This window comes from Hylaeus volcanicus, chromosome 6 (assembly GCF_026283585.1).
Source record: "Hylaeus volcanicus isolate JK05 chromosome 6, UHH_iyHylVolc1.0_haploid, whole genome shotgun sequence".
Lineage (NCBI taxonomy): Eukaryota > Metazoa > Arthropoda > Insecta > Hymenoptera > Colletidae > Hylaeus > Hylaeus volcanicus.
The window spans coordinates 19,889,439-19,913,123 of NC_071981.1; the positions used below are offsets into that span (position 1 = coordinate 19,889,439).

Consider the following 23,685-nt stretch of genomic DNA (forward strand, 5'->3'; position numbering starts at 1 on the left):
CCGAATATTTTGGAGAATTTTTTTAATATAATGATGTTGGTACGAACATTGCTGCTACTCCGTCCTTTTGAAAAATGTATTCCGACCTTTGAGGTAAACATGGCCCATTTAAAATGCGTAGCGGGAAACTAATATTTTTCTACGGATGTAAATGAGAGGAGGGGTCGTTTTCGTGAAATTTAGATTTTTCCGCGTGTTCGCCGACGCAACCTTTTAGCGTCATCATTTCGATTCGCTGACACAGTTCTGCTTAAAAATAGAGCTAGATGAAATCGCAACTGCTGTTCGTCCGTGCAGAGTTGATGCCGTGCTTACTGGCATCGTACCTATATACACACGTCGCTGGATAATCGGTTGGAGGCTTCTGTCGGCATAGCAATCTCGGATTTTCTAAAGCGTAGGAACATGATGAGCTGACACGCAACAGGAAGGATACGTCGCGAGGATTTGGATAAGATTGGTGCACGAAACAGCTCTAGTGCAAAAGATCAAAAAGTAAGGGATTGAAAGGAAAGTAGGTAGAAAAATTTAAAGAAAGTGGTCGAATACTACGTAACGATAGTATCGAATTATTATTTGTTAACTGGTCGTCAGTGAGTTTGCAAGTCGAAAATCATTGAGTAACGTAGCGAACATTTTTTATTTCATAGAAAATTTTAATCGCAAGTAATGGAGACGATCGAAGAATATTTTTCCTTGATAAATGAAAATGGTTATCATACGGTGGCTTCTTCGTCCACTGCTTGTCACAGTTGTACAATACTTCCCGAAATATGTGCTTTGCTATCGACTTCGACACCGAGTGGCGCAATTGTTGCGACACGGTCCCTCGTACAATCGAAATCGATTTTCCTTTAGTCAGGAACGATACCCCGTAGATTCCGATTGTGCTCTTAGATAAAATCCAGGACGAAATCACCAATATGATTCGATCCGAAAGGCTGACTGTTTCGAACGAATGCTAGCCCGAGTACAAACCTGTCTCGTCTTTCTGTTTCACATTTTCTCTTTAATTTTCATGTAGAACCACTAATTCGTCGTTGTTTTATGTTCTACGAGTTAATTAAGAATCTACTGTTTCGTCATCCTGGATGACGGTTAATCGATTATTAGTTAATACTTCGCTCCCGCGGAATTCAAATAAATACTTTTTCGGAGAGCAGCAGCCGCGAAGGCATCTGAAAGACGTAATGCACCAAGGAATGGAGCGAGATAATTACATCGAGACATTGTGCCGTTTCGAATTGTTTGTGCTCTAAACTCAAACTTGGGTGCAATGCTATCGACAATCTCTCCATTACACTTTTGTTTTCGAGGAACAACAAGCCAAGGAGAAATACTCGAAAGTAAATGTTGTTATAGGTTGGATTCGTTTGTGCATTGTCTCGCAGCCTCTTCCAGGTAATATAGTTTCGTTTCAAAGGAACCTCGATGTACTCACCGTCGGGAGAAGAAAATAAAATAAACAAACATTTTTATCGAACGATTCTTTCGAAACCGAGTTACGTTTCTATGCGAGTATTTTCGTTCACGACTCTGTGCATATTATTCAGAATCTTATCGATCAGTTTTATTTCTGGAATCTGTATAAAGAGTTCGTTGAACGTGTAAGATGACGTTTACGAAGAAAATTTAACTGTGTCTCGATTCTATTTTTAATTCTAACGATAAAAAATAAATTAATCAACTCGCCTAATCAATTGTTTGCAACGTTACGTTCAAGTTCGTAACCTGGCCAGGTTTGACTGAAAGTAACGACGCTGTTTTAACCGCGTTCCAGTTAACAGGTGCTCACCGTCCAGGTGGCTCGTGACGCAGACCGCATCTTTATCTGTACATTGTAATTAGCATAACGCACACGAACGCTTAGGCGGACGTTCTGATATCTGAACGTTTGCGCGAGCACGGAGAAAACTTTGTCGAGGTGTCGTTCAACTACATATATTCTCCGTCTACGTGCTCGCGTCTCGTAATTAAATGCTTTCTTACATCAAAGGAAATTATTATTCGCTTGAATATGCGCAAGACGTATTTAGAGGTGTAAACGATCTCGAAGCAGTTAAATTCAGCGAGGCACCCTCGCTGTGATGCGAATTTAAATTACCATTAAACGCGGACGTAAGAGGATGACAAAATACAAAGATCTAATCGCGATTTTATTTCTTTTACCATCGAAGCTAATAGGCTACTTACGATAAAAATCTTCCTCGTTCTTTACCAACTATACGACAGACTTTCTTCGCTCCTTTTTGCCAACGCCATTTAAAATTATTTCTTTGATCACTTTAAAGAGGAATTTCATTTTCAAGTTTCCGACAGACTTAACATAAAACGCAAAGGCGGTCGAAAGTTTACGTTATCGTGGAGTTTATACCGATTTCCTATTGATCGATTATGGTTTGTATTTTTAGTAGTTCCCAATAGCGGAACAATATATTATCCGCGTTACGACACCACTATTTTATTACTGTTGCCACGATATTGGTTCGTGCTTCGATTCGCGATGTCGAAGGTTTTCCACTGACCAACTGTAATTTTACTTAGATTGCGTTACCCGGATCCTATCTTCCACGTTATTCTAGATATTAATCAAACACAATTACTCTCTAACTCGAATGTTACCGATAAACGCGAGGTAAGCCATTTTCGATATAATTATTCGCCCGTGGTACAGCTTTCATCAATTATTTAGAATTAACGGATCTGCATTTTTAGGATGAAATGGTAACTTATACGTTACCTCTCCGATTGCTTTAATTAATTTTTGATGGATCGTCTTAAAATAATAAACCTACCGACGTTCATTTGTAACTATTTCTATCGTGATGGGAGATAAGACTAGTCTTAAAAATGCATTCTTCAACCAAATGGAAAAATATTTCACGTGAAAAATTTGAAAACGGGCATTTGACTGGTCGCGATAGGTTTAATGTTAAGAAATAATACGAACATTTTCTTTTGCTCCGGTGCAGGAATTTCTTCAGCGTAACTTTGATTGCTGAACACCACGTATCAATTTCAATATTAGAATATGAAAAAGTTTTGTTTAGATAGAAAGTAAACAGTGAAATTAATAGAAGCGTACATTATTTAAGAAGCATCAGGATATTGCTTTCCCGTTTCTAGGGGTTGCAGAAATGAACGTTGTCTGCTTCCGCCTCTTCACTTTGATCGCTCATGTTGACGATCGGTGTTTGTATCCGAAAGATGAAATTCTGCTTTCATAAATTCCATTTGACGAGTACAAAGACTATCATGAAGAGGATCAGTTCTTAAAAAGATTTTGCAATATCGCTGTTCATTTGACATCAAACAGACAGAGTCATCATATCTGACCGGAAAAAGGATAGTTTGATATAGGCAGTAAGGACACTCGAAAGACTTCAAACTTTACTTTAAATCTTTTTATCGAAAATGTGATCTCCAGGGGATGGATTTTTAGAAAATAACTGCACCTCGAGTGGATGACTGAACTCTGTACTCTGGAAATGTAATAGCCCAGCTTAAATTTGAACAGTCCTCGCAACGTTGTGCACTTAATGCGAGCGTTTACGATGAGTTTGCGGCTAAACGGATCAGTTTACTGAAACAATTAACAACACGATCCGATATCACTTGGAAATTGATAATACCGCAGCTTTGATGTGCACACCACAGCGCCTGTACGTTTAAGGATCGGTTGTTGGAATCTCCGCTGAAGAATTTGCAGAGCGAGCTCGAAGCCTCTTAAGCGCAGGATATCCGACCAGGAGTCGCTTCAGTGGCGTAGCCAGGTTTCCCAGAACTTAGGCATGAAATCATTTGGGAACGTATATCTTTGTTGAAATAAATTTCAATTTAATACGCAAACAGTTGAATCTATGGAAGAAAAAATATGGTTACGATATCCTTGCCTATTTTTAACACGGAGCATCTACGTGGCTAGTTCGGTTACTTCTTTTTCGTCATCGACAGGATTCGAATGGAGTCGATGGCAGCCAAGACGAATATTTCGAGCGCCGCAAAAGTTGGAAAACGAGCAAAGCCGAAGGGGAAACTTTCGCGAAGTGTACAACAACTGAAAGTTCGTTACCGGTCCCGCGTCGCGAGGTGCCTCCCTTTCCGATTCGTTTCAGAAATATCGACGGTACGTGTTTGTTAACGAACCCCCGGCGAACAATGAGCTGATTTTGTAGGCGGTCATTGTGAGTATAATTTTCGCTAAAATACACTTCATTGTTTCGAGGATCGTTGAAATGTCGACGCCGACGCGGACGGAAACGCGGCGCGGGTTTCTGCGGCAATTAATTTCGTTATTGACATGTCAGTTCTCACCGACGGTGCGACTGTTTGTTTGTTGCGTTAACAATATTTATTCGATTGAACGTTGCGACAAACACCGCGAAGGGAAGAGTGCGCTCCAAAATCAAATTGTTCGATGCGAAGAACGCGAATTTAGCGGTCAGCTCTTAGTCTGGAAAATATTATATTTGGAAACATTTTTTTTTTTTTTTGGACGACACGATCGAATTTAAGTTCGTAGAGTTATTAGCATCATCGTCGTCGCGTGCGTTCGGCCTGAAATTGATTGGCCATGGTGGCAAATGGAATTGACACGCGTGGGTTAATATAATGCAAACGAAGGCAATGCATTTACTTATCGACTATCCGCGTATCGTATGAAAAGCTTCCTCGTAACGCTCGACGCTATTGCGTTCCTTTCCAAGTCGATGTCTCACGATAAGACTTTATTAACAACGATGGACGGACCTGGGGCGCTAGTAAACTACGGGACGCGTAGATCCTTCCTCTTGTTTCGACCATTTGCAACATTTATCGTAGATCAATTCACTACGGCGAACGTCATTCCCCGAGGTGTAAAGGAGAGTCAACCCGGGAGATTGGAAATAAATAGCTTTTAAAGGCGGCTATATTGTGCCGTGTAGTATCAGCAGCGTCAATACTTAAATCTCGAGTAGGAGGAGCTTTTCAAAGTCGATTCCTCGGGCGGTGGAAACATTTCTCGGAAATTTAGATTTATAGTTTATCGCGTGTCAGGAGAATGCGTTTCACGTTGACGGTTTATATGCTTTCAATTTAGTTTGTTTAACTCGCGAGAGACAGAGAGTTGTATTTTCTTTGACTATTCGATTACTGGGACAGTTTTCCTATAAGGCGTTAAATTACAGTGAACACAGTGAACTCGCGCACGCGAGTATGCAAAGCGAGAACGAACGCAAAGGTATCGACACGCTACGCGTGCCGTGACGTCGATTAGGCGTGTTATGAAGTAGAAAGAATTCGGTGGAAAGCATAAGAGAAACGGGGATCGTTCTGATGAAAGACAAAATAAGCAAGAAAACGCGGACGTACCCGCGAGAAGCAGTAAAGAGCTGTCAGCGTCAGGATTCGAGTAGGAAATACCCCCGGCATTGAACGCGAATGACAAATTCGTCAATACCGTTCTTGCATCGACAATCGCGTCCTCAAAATTCTTTATTTTTAAGTATTCCGCTTTTCAATCGGAGTGAGATGCTCTTGAAAGCCTGTCACCAAGGGGGATCTTGAAATTTAAGCGAAATCGTCGTCGTCAATCGCGTCGCAGCCACGACAATTCTGGTTGCAAACCAAGTATATTTATTCGACATTTCCGTCTCGAGGTGCGAGTGTTATTCGGAGGTCTAAGGCCAAGGTCAAGCCAAGAGTGTTTAGTTAGTATGAAAGTTCAAAATTATTATGAACGCAATTTTCGACCGATGGTCAAAAATAGGAGAAAAATCGAAACCACCGTGCCACCATTTACGCGTAGACCCAGAGTGACGCGGAAGTACCATGTTCGCAATTTGTAAAAAGTGCCAACGAACCGCTTAACGGATACACATGAATGGTTCGTGCGTAGATTTTGCTGTTTTTATATGTTCGGTATGTTCGACCGTGCGAGTTAAAATTGGCACGATATTAAAGGCCCTTTAACGGCAAAAGAGTGCCAGAGCGAGATGGCAGTAAAATAACCGGCGCGTAAAAATACGTCCATATTTAACGGAACGGAAGGGCGTGAAACATTTATACTATTTGTTCACCTCACAAAAATCCACTTACTTTTGCGCGCATTTATCATACAAAGCTATTTCGAAAATGACCTGGTTTACGTCGATTTCAACGCGATCGAATCGAGGTTATTTTCGAACGCATCAATTTGCATCAGCCACCGATTGTGGAGGATGGCGCAATGGTGAATTTGAAGCTATAATATTCCCGGGTGAAATAATTCAAAGGTGGGGTAAAATGGTATAAGAGAACTGGTGAAAATAGAAATGTAGATAAATTTATTTGTCAAAGTTAAAAAAAGGGTAACGAGTTGCACGGTACTTCCGTTCACGTGTCGTGAATAACTGTTATGGGATGAAATTTTACGTACACCTTTTCGATCACTTTTATCCGCACACACGGATGCCACGAGAAGAAATATGGAATCGTGTAAGAGCGAGACGGTATGTTTATGTACACGGAGAATGTAGTTTAAATAGAAAATAGATAGCGGAAATTCGTTATCATATATTAATTACGAAATGTCACATTTATCAAGAGCATCTGCCAAAGTTGGTTCAGATATAGTTACCTTCGAGAGTATGACAAACATTACGGTCATTTGAATCACCAGTTCTCAAGTCCACCGACTATTTGTGAGGCAAATTAGGGCACAGAGCATACAATAAGATTCCAAGTGATCTTAAGCTTTCAACTGAGTGCTGAAATGGATGGTCCGACATTCTGCTACTGTTATTGCAGCCGAAAGCTCGATAAAATATTCACATCTTTAAATGTTATTTGTCGGCATTCTTGTTGCCTAATTATAACGTGTCGTAGAGGAAATTAAGAAACTTAGTAAACAAAGTCGTATCCATAATTTTATGATACCGAGTGTCACGCGTTTAGCATTACTTTCTTGTAACGAGGTGAAACCCCGCATCACTTGCATTCACGAGCACCACTGTGTCGATAACCCAGCTTATTGATAACATAATCTTTAGCACCACTTCTAAAGTGCAATTACCCTAGAGTTAACCACACGAGCGTAGAAATATAGCAAGCGAACAGCAGCAGACTCATTTGCCTTATCAACTTCAACGATCTAAAACGATGCGAAACTTTTTCTCGTTCTCATAACTGAATTCAAAATCATCGAATTTAAATTGCTCGATGTAAAAGATTAAGGAACAGGTTGGAAAATCCAGGTTGGTCCAGTGATCGGGTTTTTCATTATTAATCTAGAAGATTTTGGCTCGTGCACGTCCAATTATCGCGTAAAAGGATAAATGGAAAGGAAGTGAATGGCTTAATACAATGTTTACTTCACTTTAAAGTCAGCTTAACCGCAGATACTTTTCTTAACGTCGATGCGAGGCAATTTGGCCGCGAAGCTTACCGCGATGGCCAACTTCTTTTGACGTGACAGAGTTTCTTTTCTTGTTCATTTCACTCATACGACACTTTAAGTGAAGTTCGAGTGAAATCGCTACCGAGGCTTCGACGGCTAATGTCTTTGGAACATTGGAGCAGTGAAACTAACCCCGAAGGTTAATATTTGACCACTGTTACGAGAAGTGTCGATTACTATTAGTAAGTCAACCATGGGGTTCCAACTTCTCCCTTAACTTTAGACATGGATCAGCTCATAAATTCGACAACAGTTAAATTCATTGATTAATCTAGCTCCAATTGATTTTAATTCCGGAAAAACGTAGTACAGATATTTACTTACTATACGCATCCGGCATACACTACTCGAACACAATGGCAGAGGCATCGTAATCCCACTGCAGTATCGAGATCGAGCGTCATAGGAATTGTCCGTAAGAGTGGAGAATTGTAGTGCTATCGATATCGAATTGCGCGTCGCGTACCACCGTAAACGCACGTACAGATAATCCGCGATACAAACAATCGTTTTCCGCGTATTAACCCAGTTTCGGTCAGAGAAGATTCTTTCGTGGTGGAACGGCGTACCGGAAAATCGTCGGGTGAAAGAGCGCAAGAGGGAAGGCAGGTTTAGAGAATGGGAGGATACGAGGGACGCGATAATCTAAAAAGCGCGATAAATTGACACATAGGAATAAGCAGGCGCAAGAAGGGGCTTATGATATCGGTCGGGCGCATCGGTGGTGCTCGATAAGGTCGGTTAAAAAAAAGGGGTGGTTGAGGAGCCACAGGAAACAGAAAAGAGGTAGCACGATCGTGCCGATGGAAAAATGAGCAAGGAAGACGATGCAAACGGGTTGTCGGAAGCGTCAGGTGGGGTTTTGGGGGAATGGGTTAGGGAGAGGGTGAGAGTGTCGCGCGCAATTCGCGAGTGGAGGGGAGTTATATAGAGTGCACGTACGGTGGCGCTAGCGATAGGGGGAGGTGGAACAGTGCGCGGCAAGAGGTAGGGGGGGTCGGAGGTGGTGGTCCGGCGGATACGAACTCCGATAGGGAACATTGGCTCAGTTTGCTTTCGTTCGTCTTCGTGGAAGGTATACCGGTTACTGTCACGTTCTACATCAGTTAAACGCACGTTGCGCTCTTCCGGTACCGTCGAAACCGTTTCCTCGTTTTAGCGTCAAACGTCGCGGTCAGTGGGTTTCTCTTCCGTCGCCAAGGTGTGTTAATGTGGTTGTGATACACGGAAGTTAGTTAGCGGCGAGGAGGGATACCGTGCTACGTGTGTCAAGTGCCACTGGATGATGAATGTGATGATACAGAGCTGGTTCATCTGCTGTCTGTTTCTGCTGGGCTGTGTTCAAGGTTAGCGCTCGTTCATTCTATCAATTAATTCGAACCGCGAGCACGTGCCGCGTCGTACGTGGAAACTTGAACGAGTTGTTATGCGAACTCTCGTCGAGAAATTGCTTGATTAACGCGTCGATTGCCCCGCAGCGTTCGCCAAAAGGGCACGCACAGACGCCCCTCGCGCGGGACATTTGTGTCACTCTATAAACTTGCCGCGAAATGAATTTTTAAACGCGAATTATAACCTCTTTGGACCTGAATGATTTTTTTGGGAGTGGGGATAATATTAGTCGCGCGCCTCGAGTTCTTTGAAGTTAAATAACCGTGCTATAATTATAATTTGTAATATAGACAGTATCGACTTCTTTTCGATTCAAATATTGTTTTAACAACTCTTAATTGCAATACTTCAATAATTATCGTAGGAAAAACACTTAACCCTTTGCACTCCAAACCCTCCTTGCATACACTGACTTACCTTCGGTCGAGAAAATGTTCGAATGCAAAGGCTTAAATGAAAATCGAAAATAAATAAACAGAAATAGAAATTAATTAATTCGTAACAAAAATTGTATTGAATTTTATGTACATTACAAAATACACCAGGTCCAGAGAGGTTCACCGAATCTCCTGTAACATTGTTTGCTCCGATACCGTACTTTGATACTACTATAGTATCGCCGCACCCTGTTAAAGCTACTCGACGATACCAATGATAATCGAGTAAAATAAAAGCGACCAGGATGTATCGCTAACGCTTCTGGCGAAATACGTGTGACGTGTACATTCTGTACATAGGCGACACGTAGTTAACGCGTCGAGTGTTTGTCGATCTTGAACTTGACCCGTCCATTCGGGAACAACATCTAGTTTTTTATTGGCAGCGAGAAGCGCCAAACAGCCACTAGACACATTATTTATATCCCGTGCAATGTCGCGTTCTTATCGTGGCTAAGAGCACAAAGGTCGAGTAGGTTCGCGGCACGAAGCGTTCAACGTTGGCCAGCTTTTTCGGGGTTACTCGAGGCGTTCGATGTCCGGCGAGTGATAGCCTTTTTACTTTTGCTGTTACAGAATACAACAGGGAAGAGAGGGAAGCATTGCTATCGATCAAAGTTCGATCCCTCGGAGTTTTTGCAATTCTCGATCCTTTGTGCCAAGAGTCCAGAAATACAAAAACAGGGACGCAAAATCCTCCGTGTGTGCCTGTGCGTTGGCATTCTTCTTTTGCTTTGTATTTCGGGAGAGCGATCTATCGGAAAATAACGAAATCGTTTATTACAGGTTTACAGCGTATCCGACACTTTTTGTTCGGAGTGACCTGTTGAATACGCTGGAAAACTTAATCGAATGGGTCATCGAGCACTTTTTAGGAAAAGCATCGGAGCCACTTGTCTTTAGACATTTCGCGCTCGATATATCGATCGTCTTGGTAACTTTTAATCGTCCACCGAATTTTATCTCACTCGCGAGATCACTTTCCCCGCAAATCCAACGATATCGACCCTGGAAAAGTTTCGTCATAACCTCGCCAGCTTTTTTAACAATGCGTGAATATGGCTACGTGCGCTATCTCGTCGAGCCTTCAGCAGTGTGTACGGAAGAGTGCAGAGTCGTTACTTTTTGACGACTGCAAGACGTAGTCGTGTTCCGTCGATTCGCACCAATGGAAACGGTCGAGGGGTTTTAGAAAAGTCGCTGGTCGCCCATCCACTCGCTTCCGACCGACTAACACGTTGGAAAGCTCTGGCATTTCGCGATAGCGCGTGCTTATCCTTGGCAAATTTCGTACCGCGAATTCTATTCGGTCATCGTAGCCCCCTCTGATCGGAAGTTACTTTTCGTTCTATTTTTAACGGTTCGATAAATTTGCGTCGACTTCTTTTTTCGTCGCTGGGGGCAACGAGACGTTGCTTTCGTTTTGCTTCGGAGCACTACTAGAACACAGGAAGTTGTAAATTTCGCATGCTAGCTTTCGAAAATATTACTTCAGCCACTTCGATGTCTTGACGGTTTTAAAGTTTGTTTATTTTATATATTATGAAACAGAAAGGAACGAAATGGAGTTCAGTCACCGTGATCATTCGATCTCGCTTTAATTATGAATCCTCTGGCGAAATGAATGAAGGATCCGTGTAAATACGAATATATTGTGGTCGATGTGGTATGTAAACACGTTAAACAGTGTAAATAATGGTTCGTGTAACGGTGATGTCGCGTTGTACGTTTATTTAACGTTTCGACCAGCGCGTGTGGTCCACTTCAGAAGTAACATAAGTGAATTTAGGTGACAAGTTTAGCATGCACGAGGAAATTCGAAATATATAAATAGTTGTACGTTACGCGATAATTTCCTACACGACCCTTTCGTTTCTTTGTCTCGTACGCCTCGTTTACCACGATACGGTAAATTTACTCGATGGCCATCTTAAATCTTAAGTACACCCCCCCCTTATCTTACCCCCCCCCTTATTACACCCCCTCCCCTTATCGTTTCAAAATACGTAGGAATACGAAAGAATTTCTTCTTTTTTACGGAGAACAACACGTGTCCAATTACTTTCAAAATTTCTTTATCAGGAAATTGCCCCAGGTGCTTCAATACCGTAATGGGTTATTAATCCCTCGCGGACGGCTGTCAGGATAAACCAGACAATGTACCTTTAGACGCGCGTCAGAAAATCCTCGAACAATCCGTTTCTACAAACGAACAAAAATATATTATCTCGATATAAATGGAATGATTACTTAAATCTAAAGAAAATGGATTCGAGGTTTGTCGTTACAAAAATTATTTTCGAAGAGCACCATCGATCTCGCGTGAAATTGAAAATTAATTACTTTGAAATTTCTTTTTTTTTTTTTGTGACTATAATTAAAGTACTATCGAGCATCCCTGTATCATGATTCCTAAACGAAGAATCCAAGACGATCGTGGACTGTGAATCGATAGATTCGGTGTTAAAAAATCCAGAGCTGGGGGAAAAAGAAGCAAAACCATATATACTTCTTTCATTAAGCCAAGTTTAGCGAGTGATTCGAACGGAGAAGAAACGTTTGAAATAATCATGAAACCGCTCCTTTGGCAGCGCAGGGATGATAATGAAAGGGGATTCTTGTTAACTCTCGCTTGAGTTATTCAAAGCTCCGCGTGCCTATGGTTAACTTTATCGTTGTATCGTGCGAGGTACACCGAGGCACATCGTACGTATTTTTTCTTAGGATCGTTTCCCTTCAAGCGGGAGATTCCATTCTCTCTGGATCACGTGCTAAACGACCCTGTGCTCGAGGATTGGTGCAAGCCGAAACCACTGTGCTCGGAAACGATCCTCTTTAAACAGGTGTTCGTGTATTTAAATTGCAGGGTAATTATTACGCGCACACTTTCATTTTTATTATCAGCTTTCGAGCATCTCTTCCAAACCAAAAATCAACTTGCTCCGTGATGCTCTGAACTTTTTCGTAAGCTTCCAAGTATGAAAAAATGAAGATCAAAACTTTTCAGTCTCGAAAATAGGCTTTACTTTGGACGCATCGATTCCTAGGTTTGGGATACTTTAGCATACAGTTTTCCAAAAAGTGATATTTATAATGGTCGTTGAGTTTGAAATCTTTTTTACCAAGTACTAGACTCGTCGCTTAGAATCATGGTCTTGGTGGTTGGAACGGAGGTAGTGAATTCTTAATAATAGACTCGTCAATCGTTTATAACGACCAACATCTGCTGTCCGATCTCTCGTGCCGCGCTGTCCGATAAGGAAATGTAAGAAATCACGCTCTGGCTTTAACGCGTTAAGAAATCTCACCTTTACACAAGCCACTTGGTAATTCTCTCGTTTGTTCTCGCCTCGAATGCGCAAGTGTGATTCGGTCACCTAGCCGATCGAACTATTTCACTGTTATTCAACTATTTAACTTCGTACAGATAGAGGAAGCCAAGATTTCTTCCATGGCGGTAGGGTAACTATGGGAATTGAAAGTACAGCATTTCGTATCTCTGCAGGTAGTTAGCACGCGATTTTCTTCTTAAATTGCTGAGAGATTTCCTACAAATTACACCCAAGAGAAAAATGGAGGAAATATCTTGCGCGCGAGCTCTGTTAACTGCTGTTCGCTCTGTCGTCTGCCGTTTGTAAGCGGGGTTGCGATCGTTAACATTTTTCGGCCTGTTATTTTTCACCTTGCGAAAGAGAATGAACTCTCTATCTAACGAGGACCCAATTAAAACGGTTCCTGAAAATTTCCTTGCAAGGCGAAAGGATATACGGTTGCTCCGCTTTAAATCTGATTATTTTAGAATCCATAGACCCGCAGTTTCTTGTCTCGATGTTGTACGTTCTCGCGGAAGCAGGCCAGTCGAGTGGCGCCACACTGACGTTTCAAGTATTCGTGTAGCGGAAGCGTAACGACGAAAAACATAGCCGTATCGAAAGGGTTGAATATTTCCCAGCGTGACTGAAAAAGACACGGGTGGATGCTGATAGCGAAAAATGATTGCTGGGTTACCGCGCCCAGGGGTGGAAAAAAGCCAGCGTGTTAAAGCGAATTCGTGTCCCTTTGTGTTTCGCGCTATCGTACTTTTCGCTGCTGTCACTCAAGTGTAATGGCATTGGGCAGAGTACGACGAGGTCTTCGTTACGTTAATGTTTTAACCAAATGCAGCACGGTTTAATCTTCCTGTTCAGCTCGGATCTATATGAACCCATGGGCCATGACGAAACGCGGGAACATTTTCGTCCAGGCTTCGAAATATTTGACGAAATATTTCCGCGGTGACGCTGTCTTCGTCCGTCTCTGTGCGCAAGTTGCAGCAACCATTTTACAACTTACAGAAACGTGTAATATTTCACACTCACGAGCTTTTTTTTTTTTAAATAAAAACAAAATCTATTCGAAATACGTGTAAGGCGCTGCGGCATAACCCAACATCGACGAAAACCAGCTTCATATCCTACCGCAATTACCACTTAATGAATATTTCATTATTTCAAAGCCACGGATACCGTAAGAGTGCCTTTTTCATCAGCGTTTTATATCTCGAAGCACTTGAAAAAAATCACTCGAAGGTTTTTAATTCGAGAGGCTACAACGGTGCGTGAACACCGTTACCCATTTTCAGAGGTGCACCGGCTATCCGCCAATTCCATCGCGCATTCCTGATTGCTACTTACCATACCGGCGTGAAACTTACTTAAGCAGGTAGCAATTTTCTGAAAGTCCATTCCAGCGATTTTCAAACTCAATCGAATGGAAATTTTATTTCAAAGCCGGATAAGGTGCCGGGGTCTTTCCACGCGGAAAAAGGGCGGAAGATAGCGAAATAGACGATAGGTAAAGAGAGGGGGACTAGCGAAATACTTGGAAATGTAAGAAACTCGTGGAGTATCGTGCACATCCAAAGTATTTTAACCCCTCTCGATTCCGCATCTTTATCTTTAAGCAAAAAAGATATCCTTTGCTTTCCTCAGGTTTTTCAACATTTACGAAACGACAAAAACATTATGACCGCACGAAAATTGTAATACTTGAATCGAAGATGCGTGGTAACATTCATTGACTTATTTCGAGTATAAAAGTTCCTTTAAATATAAACGAACACAAGAGGTTTAAAGTTTAAAATCGTCGAACATAAATGCTTTCGATATTTTCAAACGGCGAATTAACGTCCACTTTACCCGTTTCCATTGATTCTTCCTACCACCTAATGTAAAGGGAAAGCGCATCGAATTATTATGCGAAACAGTTAGTGCCGATTATTAAACTCGTTCTTGATTATCACGGACCGAGAAGAGAAACTCTTGGCAACGGCGGATGGAGTTTCCTTGCCTTCATTAGTTTTAATATCTCCTTTTATTACAAACAACGTTCTTTCGTTAATTCCGAGCTTCTATCATTCCGTGTAACTACTCCGCCGTAGTACTGTTCGGAAAAATGGAAAGTAATTTTCAGTTAACAAAGACTCACGCGCTCGCTGTTTCTGGCGTTTCACGGATTTCCATTCGCAGCGTGGATAAGTGAGAGTCTTGTAATTACTGGAACTGATACGGACTACCGTTTGCAATTTCAAATGTTCTACGTGTTGATCAACGATTGCATTGTCTCGTATGACAATACAAACTGTTGGGGCACCTAACAGATTTAGAAGCTGAGCGTTAAATTCTTTTCTATCGGATGAATCTCTAAAAAGTGGTTATGATATCGCCGCGACTGCGCCGTAGGGAGGTTATGCAGCGGTCTCAGGAGTCGGATTAAGGTCAGAGCAGTCGGACATTGTTTGTTTGGTGAATACAAGTGGCGAAGAAGGAGGTGCCAGAACGCGGTGACCTTAGCGAACGTTTTAATTAAGTTTTTCAGACACGGTCTCGTCATTTTCCACCGCGGAATTACATTCTGGTTCTTGCGCGAAATATGCTTCTGCATTCTGCGCTGAAATCATTCATTAGCTTTCGCGAGCGTATATTTATCGACGGAAATTAGGAATTGAAGCAAATACTCATGAATTGCAAATCGTCGCGAAACGAGATGCTTGTTGTGTAAAATATAATGAAATCGTAATGATAAAATATTCCGTACAGAATATTTTAACGAACGTAAATATTCAGATCTAGGGAGTTGGATTCTTTTGAGTAAAACAATCGAAAACATGTAACGTTAGAATTAATCACGAACGGATAAAATACAAAGGAATTTTATTTCCGATGCAATAATGTTCGAAAAGAAAAATTTTATCGCAGTGTAAAACGTAGAAGCAAGGGGCGAAACTTCTTTGCCTTACGTAGGCATATTTTTCAAGTAACGAGCAAAAAAAGAATCAGCGAAGCTGAAATTAATGCTCCACGAGAATCGGTAAACAGGGAATTTGGGTTATACTAAATTTCCACGAGGATCGTTGAAAATTTGCGTACGTATGAACAAGTGACGCCTGTAGCGAGGCGAGGCAACTTAGTTTAATAGAATGTAATGTTCCAAGCAAACGTGATTCCCTTCGTAAGAAACGAAACTTGGCAGAGATACAGAAAAGGGTTTCGCATGCTTTGGGCATACCGCCACGTCGTTTAATAGCCGATGTAATTCCTTCTAATATACTTTTCTCGGGAAGCGTGTATTATCTGCATTTCCTTTTCCGCGGTTAAATACTATATGCAAGTGCACGGCTAATAGTAATTATTTTCGATGTTCTTCGATTCGAGCAGTTGAAACAAAAGGACTTTCCACTTTTCGTTCCCACTTCTCAAATGGTACGATTCCGTATCATTTTATCAGGAATTTCTTTCCAATTATATCGTCGTTGTTTAGGGATGCAAGAATTAAGCGTTGTAATCAAGACATATCGTCGAAGATAGCAGTTTAATAGCGGGAAGTTTAGTCGACCAAGTTGTTAGTTTCGAGTCACTGTTAGTCCCTTTTGAGATACGTATCGCCATTGTTTTACTAGGTGCGCGTAAACGCGTAATTAACACGTCTGCTAATAGGAGCTAGATTAAGCACTACCTTGGAACGTAAATTAAGTTATTGTTTGAGAACTGCGCGGAATTTATTTTACCGAAAAAGTGTGCCAAAGGAATTACGTTGTTGCCGAACGTATTAAACTTCATCACAGTATTAAACTTCATCGATTAGCGTAACCCACCACGTATTAACCGTGTGATTTCTTCTTATGACAGATAAGTAATGTTGTTTATGTTTAAACAATAATATGAATGTTGTTCGAGATTAATTAACGAAGTTTTGTACGAAGCGAGGTACTATCATGTGAACAAAGACCTAAAGCACTAAATAAAATTAACTGTCGCGTTCGTTCGTGAGAATACTTAGGTTCACCGAGGTCAGATTTCAATTTCGTAGATGTTTATTATATATTCATAGAGGAAAGACGTAAAAGAGGTGTAAAGATCCGCGTCGTATGTAGTCTCTGCAAAAGCTCGTTTATTAAAACTTTTTCGAGCGTAAAATACTATTTTTGCTTCAGAGAATAAGGCAACGGCAGCTACTAGCTTCAAATTAAATGCAAGAAAATTCTCACGCATACTCTAATACAACAAGTAATTCTTTAAACTTATTCGACCTCTATACATATGAACGAACCACACTATGCGTCGAAAACGTTTTATATCCGCTTGTGTACATCAATTGACGTTTCGTCGACCAATTAACGCAGTATAATTATTCGTCGTTATTATGTCAAGGGCGCAACGTCTTGTTTACCTAAATTTCTAGATTGCCCAGAATGAACAACAGCCACGCGAGCCAGTATATCCATCAGGAGCTCGAAGCTACCTGTCGACGGTTAAATTTCTGTTCGCAGACGGTCGTCTCGCGACTTGGTCGTGAATTGTCGCCTCGGGGCACCGGAGGCATTATCCACGCCGTGTTATTCGTGGAAAAAAATGGGACGAGGGTAATACGGTACGTGAGTTTCATCGCGTTTGTGGGTTACTTGCACGCGTCTTAGGAGCAGCGGGGTTGAGGGATGCTCCGAGTCTCGCGTTAACCCTGTCATCCGACGACGGGTTGCATTCAACGCGTTGCAAGCTGCACGCGATTCCTTGTTTCCTGGATCTTGCGCGTAAATCTGGCGTGTAACGCACCCAGGACACTTTGTTCCTGTCGGGAGTTTATTAGTTTTGTTATTTCCATCTGAAAGAGCGCCGTGTTCGCTAACGAACCCCCGAGCAATCCCGCCGCCGACTCGCTCGTCGCGAGATTATAGTTATCATTATCGTGGATATCGCGAGAATAATCACGGGAAGGCGTTACGTACAATTAGAAAGATTATTGTAAGGAATTACGACTGGGGACGGTTTCACCCGGGGGATTATAAGGATGAACGACTGCGGAGGTGAACTTTGGGCAAAGGGAAATATTGGAATGGTTGAAAGTAATATTCAGAATATTTCACAGGAGGAAAATTATATTTAGAAAATTAATATGTTTTTGAACCTTTCTATGAAACATTTGTGAACTCTCGAAAAAATGTTCATCGAAACGAAACTCAAGCAATCATTTTTATTTTTCCGAGCGCTAATAAAACTGCGACAATTTAATTATCACGCGTAATGAAATTAATTACGGAAACTACGATACCCTTTACTCTTTATTTTTACTGCATTTACTTGTCGAGTATGGCTGTTTCGCTGCGTTTAATTAACATTGCGACATAAAAGAGCTACGAAGCTTCCTGAGACTAGGTCAAAAATGAGCCTCCTTAATTTACTTACTTCCCATTCGCATCGGAGTAAACGATGCGCTTAATTAACCTTATTTTCATTGTCTTCGTCGCTCGCTCCGCAGTTGAGTTTAGAACAGATGGAAATATAAATCCAGCCTACCGTTATTCGAGCTGTAATATATATTTTTATATCGTTTAAACGCGCATAAAATTCGTCATTCGGAGTCGAGTTAATGCCAATCGATGCGCGATGCACGCGTCATCGACGATTATAATAATTGCGGTAAGGTGTAATTAGATTATACGGTGTTGCGAATGATCGCATTTACGGGTATATTCCTCTTTACATTGTAATTTCAGCTAAATAGTAATGGAGGGTGCATTCATGTTAATTCGTGTTGCTATTGAGGTTTCGCGCGCATTGCTACGCTTATTAGAGATGATCAGCTTTAATAGTAGTGCGGGATTACGAAATTATGAAATACTTGTACAATTAACAATCCTATAAATAATTGATAGATTGTTTTCAATTTCCATTTATCGTTTTCGGATGGACCAGTATCGAGCGAAAGTCGTAACCGAAGTATAAGCTTCTATAAACTTTGCAGCTCTCGAATGTTCAGTATGAAAATATAATAATCCTTGTGTCGGTTTCTTGGATTTTTCCGTCTAGGATACCGAGTTCACATCGAATGCTTAATTTATTGAATGTCTAAGGGTGTTTTTGCGGATTCTCCAAAGATGTGTCGCGTTAATAGATAATAATAGTATCTCGTGATTCTTCGATTGCCTTTTCGTCTGACTTTTGATACGTGTACTCTGAAAACCTATCACGTCCACGGAAAGGATCGAGCTGCCTGTCGATAATGTTGCACAGTGTTAAACAAATCCCTTCGTCGGGATTAAACAATCTGTCACCTCGCTGTCCCCGACAGTCACGTTCATGTTACGTCCAGAGTTGAGCTATCAGATCGGTAATTAATCACGGAACGTAGAAGCGAACGTAGAAACTCGACTGGAAATAGTGTCGGTCCTCTCCCCGATCGATTTACTTACATCGTTATTCAAAGTGTCGAGAAAGTACGGTGAAAGTATTCCGAACCATGGAGGGAAAAAAGGACAACGGGAGTTAACGTTTCGAAGTCAGCCGCACGCGCATACTTAATCACCAGTCGTTAACGAAAATTCCGCCGGACCACGGGCGGCCGGCATCGCGCGTTGGATCTTGATTAAGAGGCGCGCATTTAAGGCCCGAAAGGACATTTTCACCGATAGCCAGCAGACTCGATGCGTCAAACGTATCACTGGTTATCAAAAATGAGAGTGAGTGCTAGGCACTAACCGAATTCACGCGGATATTCATCCGTGATAATCTTATCAAGGTTGGTCAGCGAGAATGCAATGGCGCAAGCCATAACCCCCACGGCTTTCGATTTAATTTGGAAGGCAGCTTTCGGTTCACGAACCCGTTAATCTATTTCCGTGCGAGAGAAGCGAACGGATAAAGACACTAATAATGGTATATATACGAACCAGTAGATTGTAATCTCTGTATGGATGGTCTCCTGAATTATAGATCGTTTTGATGAACGTTTTAGAGGGAATTGGGCAGCTTTGAAGTGATCGTAAACTTTCTCTACATGGATGTGCTTCTTTTCTGCCGAGTGGAAAAATAAACACATTTCACTGAGACTAATATTGTAAACGACCGATCGGAAATTCTAAAGGGTGCATTTTATTACGTTTACGATGGAGTCTTTGTCGTAAATTTTCCCTCTAACAGGGAAATTTATCTAGTTTCATGACACCGCTAAAAATGGAGGGAATATGGTTACCGTGTCGTGATTTTCTGTTACACCGCGTACGTCGAAAATACGATGCGAATGTGCAACAAGGACGTGCAATTAGATTAGAATGCACGCTGCATGGGTTTCTTGTTGCGCTTGGTAGTGTAACATGATTTTCGCGTCCAAGGAAATTCGAAACACACTTGCGTAGCCAAACCGCGCGCGTATCGGGCTTTAACGTGTTTCTTCAGTTTGCTGGAGCATCAAATATGCGCTTCGTGGATTTTTAGATTTCAAAAAGAAAGAAATTCTTATTTTATCGAGACAAGCAGAGAAATAAATAACAGAAGAGAGCTGTTATACTCATACTTGGACAGATTTTACTCTGAACAAAGAATACAAATTCCGGATTTATTTGTAAGAGTAAAGCGAAACGAATCCTTCAGCCGCTGTTCTTGTTCCATGAAGATCTCAATGTCGACGCTAAAGCATTCGTTTCACTTTTTTTTATGAATAAATTTGGAATTTTAATCCTTTGGAATCGAATTTGCTTAACTCTGAGTGATTTGAATTATAAGTTTCTGAAACGTTGCTCTATCAAACAGGACTGTGAAGTCTCACGTGCACGCATAACTGTGGCTTACGCGTTGTACACCATTATGGCTTGAATTCGACTGATAATCGCTGGAAGATTGAAGTTCCAGGCGAGTGAACCAAGAGTTAAGAAATTATTGTTCAAAAGGGGAAGCAGAAGATGGGTTTGCGTTATCAAACGTGTCGGAATTTCACGGAAGGAAACGGAGAATTGGCTTCGTTAAATTCCCGGAACGCCAAGATGCTTTGTGCTTAGCGTTAGTCTCGTCGACCTCGGGCATTAAACAAACGTGGCTCTTCGTCGAAATTGCTGAAATGTTCGCTCGTAGCGCGAAAATAAATTGATTGAACGGTAACGATTTCCCGGCGTCGATAAACGTCACGTTGTAAAGCATCCAGAGATGATTCTCGATAATGACCATGTTCATTCTGAAAATGGTGTAAATCGAATCATCTTTACGCTTTAACAATAATACAGTGTTTAACCCTTTGCTGTCCTATGTCGAGTCTCACTAATTCTTTACACCCCGTAACAATGAGTGACAGCTTTTTTCTTTTCGTATTTAGTGTTATCGACCTTGTCGCATACCGACGTATAAGTTCGATGCATCTAAAAATATGTCTGATGTGGTTACGTTCCGTGGTATACTAGAAATAGGTGGACGATTGTCTCGGAAAATAGCTTCGATGACAAACTCTCAGGAACATACAGTATTCCAAGCACCGTTTAAAGTATTCATGCTTCGATTATAGCCCTGCTGGCCTTTCATTTCTAGTTCGACCCGCAATTAGGGGATGAAACGTACACGTTCTCGTGGCTTACAAGCCAAGAGTTCGCGGAAATAAGGAGACACGTGTCCGCGGTTTTCTTCATTGTTCGAATCGATGAATCCTCCTTCGGGTAGCTTGTGCAAGAAACTAAGAAGAGTATAACAAAGGACAGGATGTCTGCTAGCGGCAGCAACATTTCGAAGCCTAGAGTCCGTGGCTTCGGGGCTGCAATAGACAATGAGGCATGGCGACCGGCAGACTTGGGCAGTTTTTGGTAACGTCGTTGAATGCTCAGCGGTAAAATAAAAAATATATATACATCATTTATTTCAAAAGTACTCGAATTTCTTTCGTACAAACTGTATTAAAGCCACCGTTTGTTGAAATACAGAGTTGCTATTTTTAACGAAATTTCATTTAAAACACAAGCAGCAGGATCTCTCTGTGTTAATTAATAATAAATTCAAATTTCGTTGGGAAATCACCGATGGAATTTACTGATTACCAATACACTAATGGATTCTTTCAGTTGCCCACTAAATTTTCAAGTAACACCATTAGTATATTGAAATTTTCTAATTGTCAATATAGTAATGGGTTTCTTGATTCAACAACACTTGAAATTATTCCTATACGTTCGATTTATAATTACGATCGGCTGATTAAAGAGTAACTTTTAATTGGTTCGGTCAGATGGACAGTATATTGCAGTATATATCGTTTTCATTTTAAATATAGATTCCCGGAATCCACTTAAACGTAACCGGTAATGTACGCTATTCAGCGTAACTAGGATAGTATTACGGTCTGTACATTATCAAAAGAGAATTTACTTTTTTCCGTTATAAGATTCTCTGTTGCACGAAGCCTTCGTAACGGTGGCAAACGAGAAACAAACAGTCTCAATTTACCGTTTGCTTGTGCGCGAAAGTCGCGTTTAGTCGACGTTTAGATAACGTTATACTTAAAAATGTGGAAACTAAAAGCCAAATTGGCCGAGCACCCGTTTCATGTCTAACAAGAAACTACGGTATAAACAGTTTCAGATTTGTTTCTCAAATATTACCAGTTTTATATGACATAATTGCACGTGTTAATGAATTCTGCGAATAACAATATTAAAGTGTATCTACTCAAAAGTGATCGATATCAAAGTTAATTAAATATGTGAAGGTAAAGAATACAGGATCGATTTTCGATACGAGAACGATTTTTTCGATACGAGAAACGTTCGATAAACATCAACAACATGCTTGAGATGGCATCGGTGTTCGTTAACTCGATTCCAAGCGATACCTGCAATTATTACATAAAAATGTTACATCCACGTAGGACCATCGGCTCGAGACACAAAAATGAAAGACGTGTGTGTCGTTTTCCACCGCTGGGGAAACGTGAACGGAAATATAACGTTTCACCGGAATGCAGCTCGAATTTAAAACGGATGGACCCGCCCGACGCTGGTTTCCAGCGAGCAATTACAATTTTCGAGGATGTTTAATGTATATAGATGTTTCCGTTGATTCAGGATCTGACCTTATTATCGTAGCAGAAAGAATTCTCTCGCGCGAGAATGGTGGAAATTGCGACCAATTCCCTCGACCAGTCCGCTCGCATTTTTGTCCATATTCCTTCGCGTTTGCTCCCAATGCAATTCGAAAGCGAATCCCTGACCGACGATGTGAATGCAGGATAACGAACGCCACTTTGCCTGAATACGCAATGGCGTTCACCAGTCAAAGATGACGGATCGTAATTTCATTATTAATTTGATTGTGGTGTGCATTAATCGCGCTGGTCGTTCGGCTTTCAACTGTTCCGGGTTAGATTGTAAATTGTGCACAACGCGCTTAATAACCGTGTCGCAAAGATGGTTGTTTGGCTTATTTCGATTCAATCAAATATACAGGGCGAGATACGAACCCCGCTGATACGTTGCTTGATGAAACGAATTTGAAAAATTCATTTACAGCCAAAAATATTGATTCATAGACAGGCAAATGTATGTGCGAGGTTTGCACAAAGATTAGTAATCCTGAATTTTAATTCGAACATTTTCGAAATTACGCGTACATGCGTCGGGCACAGGGACATTTCACAAAATGAACGATTGCTGATTGGAACGGAATGAAACGGAATGAAATGGAAGGGCAAGCATTTGATTGCGTAATATCGAATGGAAAAAGCATGACTATTGACTATACGAGAAAGCGTATTACTTTTTGATTAAAAAATATTTCCTTAATTCAGGTACACAAAGATACCTTCGTAATGAAATCCGAAGTGTCTGGGCCGTGGATTAATTTAGTTACGTTGAACCTTGTTCTACGGAAAGGGATCGTCATTCGACGAAGTTACGTTTCAATTTTCCGTAAAATATAATTTTCGTAGTTGCGTGGTCGCTGGCGCGTCAATTTACTTTTCCCAGGAGGCCGGGTTAACTTGTTCGCCAACTAAAAGTTTGGAAAAAATTTTGCGCCTAGCCGGATTATGATTCCAGGGCGATAAAGGATAAGTCCCGGGTGGTCTAGGGGGCACGGTAGTATTTCGAGACGATACGTATCAACGACGTGCCACGCGACGATCAATTCCTCTTCTTGTTTTTTTCTTCTCTCT

At 41.3% G+C, this 23,685-nt stretch overlaps 1 protein-coding gene across 5 annotated transcripts in view; it reads left to right on the top strand.

Annotated features, from left to right (window-relative positions):
- Positions 1–8,398: 8,398 nt before the first annotated feature.
- Positions 8,399–23,685, top strand: part of LOC128879021 (uncharacterized) — a 275,403-nt gene continuing 260,116 nt past the window's right edge. The window contains exons 1-2 of one of the 5 annotated variants that reach the window (XM_054127794.1): positions 8,399–8,763; positions 9,823–9,956. In XM_054127794.1, coding sequence (XP_053983769.1) covers positions 8,700–8,763; positions 9,823–9,956 — 198 coding nt within the window. In that variant the 5' untranslated portion in view covers positions 8,399–8,699. Of the gene's footprint in view, positions 8,764–9,822; positions 9,957–10,159; positions 10,181–23,685 lie in introns of those variants that run through there. The other 4 variants (XM_054127795.1, XM_054127797.1, XM_054127796.1 and 1 more) reach the window with 4 other exon arrangements.